Raw genomic sequence first — 7,869 nt, forward strand, 5'->3', positions numbered from 1 at the left:
CGTTAAAAGGCTAGGTACGAGCGGGATATGATCCTTAAACATTCATATGAATCATAGATGTATGACAGGAGCTCCATAGATGTCCCAGGAGCTCACGGAGATGACTCACACGTATGACACCAAAAATTGGTGCCAACGTATGCTAAATAAAAAATATATAAAAAAACATGTTTCTTGAAAGCATTTAATCGTAAAAATATTTCAGTGTTTCTTTCAAATTGATGCTAAGTTGAACATAATATTGGTGGCACTGTTTAAGCCTCTCATTGCTGAGCGAGTTACAGTTCTTTAACAAGGGGTAGCTTCCAATACGAACACATCACCACTTATTTTGATAACAAAATATTATTTTATAAGATGATTTTGATAAATATCACTCAATATTTTTTCTATATTTACATATATAATATTTATAATTTAATCCTGCCACTTCAATTATGCTCCAAAAAAGTTATTTCATTATTTAAAGCTTCTGTGATGCCATCGTGGTCCGTGTTTCACATGTTTATAAAAGGTTGTTGAATGTAGCTTTCAGGAGCTAAATTTGATTGATGGACTCCAAATTCGTTTCTTTTTGCATATTTTTGTTCCAATGACCAAAATTCATTGTACCTGCAACAAAACATCAAAAATACCTTTCTTTAAAGTGCAATATCATCAAAAACAGTATAAAATAGGTATGAAAATCTCAACATATTTTCCTTTTGTCACTCCCTAACTTATTGTTCTCCTCTAACATAAAATCCTAGACTTAATTTTCTAACATTAGGCCAAAAAAGGCATACTAAAAATGAAATTGCAAAATTTTGAGGATTATTTCTCGGCAGTTTGGAGATGTGTTCTTTGGGCTTGCTTTATGTTCTAAACTTGCACTGGTGAAGATTGTTTTGCTTCTTCTTCAAAGGTGGAAGATGTTTTCCACTACAAGAAAAGTACAAAGCACCAAACAAATTCTTCACGTAACTCTGTATTTCTGTATAAAATGAGGAAGCCAATGAAGGAAAGGTGAGGAGGAAGAAAAAGATGAAGAAAAAGAGAAAGAAGAACAAGAAATTTGAAGAACCCTTCCTCTTCTCTTAAGAACTCTCGAAAAATCTCCCCTGAGCTCTTAGTGAGTTCACTTAAAAAATGAGCTCCCATTCGCATGATTCCAGGCGCATCTTCTATCCAAGCCATCTATTTTGCAATGTCTAGAAGGTAATGGTCGCCGACTGCTTCTCAACTGGGTTTTCATCCCAAAATGGCAATTTCCTCTTTCATCCTTTAGTCACTTCCCCAAATGACAATATGGCCAAGTAAAAAACCCTTATTGAATGGTTTAAGGATGGTTAATGATGGATTTCCGGAGGACTAGCCGTGCGAAACTCACGAACTAGGTAAATTGGCGTGGTCACGGTCAAGATTTAGTGTAAGTACGTTTAACTCTCTTTCTGGCCGGTGTGGGCACGCCGCCCTCGAGCGCGGGGCGTGGTCAAGCCTAACACTATAATGTTGGGTTGGTTTTTCTTGCGTTTCGGGAGCGTTAAAAGGCTAGGTACGAGCGGGATATGATCCTTAAACATTCATATGAATCATAGATGTATGACAGGAGCTCACGGAGATGACTCACGTGTAAGACACCAAAAATTGGTGCCACCTTATGCTAAATAAAAAAAAAATATAAAAAAACATGTTTTTTGAATGCATTTAATCATAAAAATATTTCAGTGTTTCTTTCAAATTGATGCTAAGTTGAACATAATATTGGTGGCACTGTTTAAGCCTCTCATTGCTGGGCGAGTTACAGTTCTTTAACAAGGGGTAGCTTCCAATACGAACACATCACCACTTATTTTGATAACAAAATATTATTTTATAAGATGATTTTGATAAATATCACTCAATATTTTTTCTATATTTACATATATAATATTTATAATTTAATCCTGCCACTTCAATTATGCTCCAAAAAAGTTATTTCATTATTTAAAGCTTCTGTGATGCCATCGTGGTCCGTGTTTCACATGTTTATAAAAGGTTGTTGAATGTAGCTTTCAGGAGCTAAATTTGATTGATGGAGTGATTGATTGCGCTCTCCGGGACCCAGTTTGGTTGGTTTGAGTGAGGTGGACCCAAAAAACAAAAAAAACAAAAAATGATAAAATTGGAATTTCGGTGGTTGATTTGTAAGTAATAAATTAGTAGTTACATACATAAATATAATAATTTTAGGTGGTAAGCGAGTTCCCAATTGGCACTCTTTTTTTCAAGAAAATATTAAGTTTGAAGTTCAGATATAGTCCGGATGTCGAGTATAAGATGGTTGTATTGGAAGTTTTTCTTCTAACATATTGTGCGAAGTAAAAAACATCCAAATAAATAATTTCATAGGAAAGTCATAGAGTACATGGTTGTAATGAAGAAAAATTTTGGTACAACTACGTTGTACTCCATGATAGGAATGAACCTCAAACTTCTTTGCTTTTTAGATGAGAACGTGGGTCACATTTAAATATGAGGTAATATTTTCTCCTGCTTTTCAGACTTCTGTTGGCAACAAATTTATTATAAATAGCTGATCTAAAGAAAATTATAGCTTCCACCGCCATATTCACTTTTCTCTTCCTCTACTTAAATTTCCATGAGAAATATAGAGTTCTGTAATGGAGATTCAGCTATCTTCCCAGCTCGGACTTGAGGAAGTTGAACTCCAATCTGTTGATTATCATAAGTATTTGGGAACTTTTTCACAAAAAATCCCCCCGTCTCACCAAAAAAGCTGGTAATGTAATTACGAACTTCCAAAAAAGTTATTCCATTATTTAAAGCTTCTGTGATGCCATCGTGGTCCGTGTTTCACGACAAGTTTATAAATGGTTTATAACTGGTTGTTGAATGTAGCTTTCGGGAGCTAAATTTGATTGATTGATTGTGCTCTCCCGGACCTAATTTGGTCGGTTTGATTGAGGTGGACCCAAAAAACAGAAAAAAACAAAAGATAAAGTTGAATTTTCGGTGGTTTGGTTTGTAAGTAATAAATTAGTAGTTACATAAATAAATATAATTATTTTAGGTGGTAAGCAAGTTCCCAATTGACACTCTCCATCTCATTTCTTCTAAAATATTGTACTAAATAAAAAATATTCAAATAAATAATTTCATAGGAAAGCCATAGAGTACAAGGTTGTAATGAAGAAAAACTTTTGTACAACTACGTTGTACTCCATGATAGGAATGGACCTCAAACCTCTTTATTTTTTAGGCGAGAACATGGGTCACATTTAAATATGAGTTAACTTGTAACGTAATATTTTCTCCAGCTTTTTAGACTTCTGTCGGCAACAAATTTATTATAAATAGCTGATCTAAAGCAAATTATAGCTTCCACCGCCATATTCACTTCTCTTTTCCTCTACTTAAATTTCCATAAGAAATTCTGTAATGGAGATTCAGCCATCTTCCCAGCTCGGACTTGAGGAAGTTGAACGCCAATCTGTTGATTATCATCCAAGTATTTGGGAAGACTTTTTCATAAAAAATCCCCCCGTCTCACAAGAAAAGCTGGTAATGGTATTACGAACTTCTAAATTCCTTGATATTTGACATGTAAATCACTAGTAAATCCACCAACTTTCATAGGATGAATAATTTGTCTTTTATGAAACATATTTATTTACTTTTTTATTTTTTTATTTTTATGAAATATGTTTATTATATGAAATGAACTCAATGTTTTGATATTAAGAGAGATGTAATATGCTATTTCAGATCAAATCAATTATAAAATGAGTTAATATTCCAACTCAACTACATCCATGAATCTTTATTTTTTTTCATTCTGTATCAAATGTTTATGAAATTTTCATCAAATTTTAGCCAATCAAACATTGCATTATAAATGCTATTCAAAATATATATTGTATTTTTATTTTCGTTAGCATAATTATAAACTGGATGATACATCTAGAAAAATTCAAAATGCAAAATGCAGAATGCACCGTACGATTAGAATTGGACGGTGAATTAGGAATCTTTTGGTTGGTCAGTATACAAAAGAGTTGGTAATGCTTTCATATAAGATTTACTTTTTACCTTCTAAATTTTTTCTGATTAATGAATTCACAAATAATGAGTAGTTATATGATGTTATGAAGCAATCCTTTTCTTCTTAATTTATTTATTTTAATTGACAAATGTGTTCGGTATTTATTTATTTTTATAAGATTTCAAGAAAATTTGCTCGTCAGTTGCATATTATTTATATATTACAAATTAAATTTTCGCGTGAGTTACATATTATTTATTTATTATAAATAGTTCATACAATTTTTTATGACTTGAAATTTATTAATAGCAGATATTTGAAAAGCAAGTTATTAACATGAGAAGTCAGGCAGTCAGTTAAATACAATTAAATAAAATATTAAGGAAAGCTACGTTTGAGCATATGTGTGAATGTTGGACTTAAGCTAAAGACGGGGAAGCGAATTCTAGCTGAACATGCCACCAGCTTTAAAAAACAATTCCAGTCAGAGAAGATGTTGAGTTACTGTCTCAAAATTAAAATTGGCCTGTTTACAGCGTGCTTTTTTAAGCGAGCTTCAACAGAAAATTGCATGAAGGACGATGGCGGGCAACAATATGTGAAAATATATATTATCTATTTGTCATTCGTATATTATCTAAAGAGTTGACTTAAAAATGTATATTTTGATTTTATTGATAACAACTTTCATAATTCTATATAATTTTTCTTTCAGTAAATTAGAAATGATATTGGGCTATGGTATATAAATACAAATAAGTAAATGGAAACACACTTTATCTTCAAAAATTGATTTTAGAATGGATCTCTTAAAATTATATATTTAGAGCCCATCCAACCTTTCTCTAGAACTGATTTCAAGGGGTAAGAACAATAACCAGCACTTTACAACAACAACAACAACAACAAAGCCTTAATCCCACTACGTGGGGTCGGCTACATGAATCCTTTTTCTCATTGTGTAAGTAAATAACCAGCACTTTATCCTCGATTAATTTGTATCACTTTTCAAATCTGTTTTGAAGCAAATCCTTTTTATTTGATTATTTTGAAGGCATTTGTAAAGCTTCGAAATGATGAGCTGAAGACCGAGGTAAGGAAAATGCTCGTGGATGCCACTGATACCTTGCAATCGCTCGAGCTAATTGACAGAATCCAACGTCTCGGAGTAGCATATCATTTTGAAAAAGAAATCAACGAACAATTACTCAGAATTCATAATACATACTTTGACAGCAATGATTTATACGCAGTAGCTCTCCACTTTCGAATTTTGAGGCAGCAAAGATACTACATATCCTGTGGTAAGCCTCATTTTTATTCATACGTTAAAATCTTACCTTATTCCCAAATGTGGGTTACAATTACTAAATTTTACATGAAATAAGATGATATTTTTCATCGGTGCAGATGTGTTTGAAAAGTTTTGTGAGGAGAAAGGAGAATTCAGGTGTTCACTTAGCTCCAATGTAAATGCCTTACTAAGCTTATATGAGGCAGCTTATCTTTCTTTGCCCGGTGAAGAAATATTGGATAAAGCAAAAATATTCTCAAAACCTTTACTCAAAACATCTTTATGCAATTTGGAAAAGCATTTGGCAATGATGGTTTCAGCGGCTTTGGATGTGCCATTGGTCAGAAGAGTAGATCGGCCAAGGACCAAGCTTTACTTGTCAATCTATAAAAACGATAGCTTGTTCAATAAACTGTTGCTCGATTTCGCTAAATTGGACTTCTTTATATTGCAAACTCTCTATCAAGAGGAAGTTAGGAGTTTATCCATGTAAGTTTTTGTATACCACATCAACATTCAAATAGGAAGCTACTAATGCCGAAGCGGAAGCGTTAAGTATGTTGTTAAACTATATTGACTTGAAAGAACAAATGGCGCACTTGCTTTGTCTTATGGGTTTTATAATTTCCATTTTACGATTTGAATATCTTGTGGACCTGCAGATGGTGGAAAGATTTAGGTTTGGCGAAGTGTTTTCCATTCTCACGGGATAGAATAGTAGAGTTATCGTTTTGGTTAATTTCGGTGCACCATGAGCCATTCTTATCACGTGTAAGAAACATGCTGACAAAGTTGCTGGCACTACTTTCTCTTACGGATGATATTTATGATAATTATGGGACCGTTGAAGAGCTTGAGCTTTTTACCAATGTAATCAAGAGGTATAGTGGAATATGAAATTCTCTTTCATTAAACATTCACCATTTTGATTAAATTACAGGAGTTAATTCGTTGTGCAGTTTATTTAATCTTGATTGCAAATCTTATTGCAGTTGGGAAATTGAAGCTGTTAGCATGTTGCCCAAATACATGCAACCATGCTTCCTAGCATTTCACAAAACCATCAATGAATTTGAAAGAGAGCTAGAACAAGAGCAATATTCCTTTCGGGTACAATACCTTATAGAAGAGGTAACAATTTTATGAAAACTTCATTGAAGTTATTTGCTACAAATTCTTAGTAATTGAAGGTTTTAATGTCAGATTAAAAAGATGGCTCAAGCATATTATGAAGAAGCTAAGTGGTCTAGTGAATTATATGTGCCCAAACTAAAAGATCAACTAAAGGCTTCCCTTGCTACAGCTGGGCATTCTGTTATCTCATGTGCATCATATATGGCCATGAGAGAGGACATTCCAGAGAATTTGTTTGAATGGGTAACAAGTATGCCTGCAATAATGACATCTAGTTCTTTGATTGGTAGAGTTATGAATGACCTTGCCTCATGTGAGGTAACCTATTAAGTCAACCCATCTCTCTCTCTCTCTCTCTCTTTCTCTCTCTCTCTCTCTCTTTCTTTATATATTTATATATATGAAGGTTGATTGATCATAACATGGATTTTAATATATTTTTTCAATATATCAGTTTGACCAAAGTAAGGGACAAGTTGCTTCAACTGTCCAATGTTATATGGTTGAGCACAAAAGCTCCAAGGAAGAAGCACGCATGAAGCTTATGGAGATGGTAGAGGAAGGATGGAAAATAATAAATAGAGAGTTCATGTTTTCAACCATTTCAATAGCTTTAATTCAAACAATCATAAACATTACTAACTTTAATGTGTTGGTTTACAAAGATAAAGACCATTATACCAACTCTAACACGATTATGAAAGATTATATCATGGACGTGCTGGTTGAGACAGTTGAGTTAGATTTATAGGCTACACATAACATCTTTTATTATTCTTTAGAAATCCCTCGAGCATTTTACTTTTCAGTGCAAGGACAGTTCAATGTTATTTAGAGTTGAAGTATGTAATATGTTTAGCCTTTGATAGTAATTGTTAAGCCCTATTGATGATTTTTATTGTCTCATTTGCCAAGAAATTTGTATGAAAGCTAGCTTTTACATTTTTGGTTATTCTTCCTCCATGAGTGATATATCACATCACGGATTCACCTTAATAGGATAAATAATTTCGGTACACGTTTTTCTTGTATGATAGAAAGCTTATAAATTGAGTGTGAGTAACTAAAATGCCAACTAATTAGTTGGAAGAAATAAAAGAGTTTTTTTTTTTTTTACGTTTTGTTTTTGCAGAAATCCTAGTTTTGAATTATGCCTATATATAAATTGTGTTGTGTAGCAATGATTCCTATGAAGAAGAAGAATCTATGATGTATATTGTAAATAATTGATTAAATAGAAAAAAATAAATTTCTTATATGGAAATCCTTCCAGAAAAACTTTCAAAAACTTCCTTATCTTTGTACGTAGCGCATTGTGGCTTAAACTTGTTAAGGAATGAAAATTTATAAATGTAAAAATTATTAGGTGTATCTATCACACATAATGATAATGATTTCATTGGATATTCATATTATT

The 7,869-nt window shown here is 32.7% G+C and overlaps 1 protein-coding gene across 2 annotated transcripts; it reads left to right on the plus strand.

Annotated features, from left to right (window-relative positions):
* The first annotated feature begins 3,312 nt into the window (after positions 1-3,312).
* LOC110037117 (alpha-humulene synthase-like) lies at positions 3,313-7,478 on the plus strand. 2 transcript variants are annotated; one of them, XM_020741699.1, is made up of 7 exons: positions 3,313-3,549; positions 5,079-5,328; positions 5,435-5,807; positions 5,981-6,199; positions 6,311-6,449; positions 6,522-6,770; positions 6,907-7,478. In XM_020741699.1, exons 1-7 carry the CDS (start codon positions 3,421-3,423, stop codon positions 7,201-7,203), a joined length of 1,656 nt encoding a protein of 551 aa, XP_020597358.1. In that variant the 5' UTR covers positions 3,313-3,420; the 3' UTR covers positions 7,204-7,478. The 2 variants fall into 2 exon arrangements, with proteins under 2 accessions (XP_020597358.1, XP_020597359.1); XM_020741700.1 differs by having other exon boundaries at positions 3,313-3,543; positions 6,907-7,366.
* The last annotated feature ends 391 nt before the right edge of the window (positions 7,479-7,869 follow it).

The sequence above is a fragment of the Phalaenopsis equestris genome, unplaced genomic scaffold (genome assembly GCF_001263595.1).
Source record: "Phalaenopsis equestris unplaced genomic scaffold, ASM126359v1 Scaffold215404, whole genome shotgun sequence".
NCBI classification, from domain to species: Eukaryota; Viridiplantae; Streptophyta; class Magnoliopsida; order Asparagales; family Orchidaceae; genus Phalaenopsis; species Phalaenopsis equestris.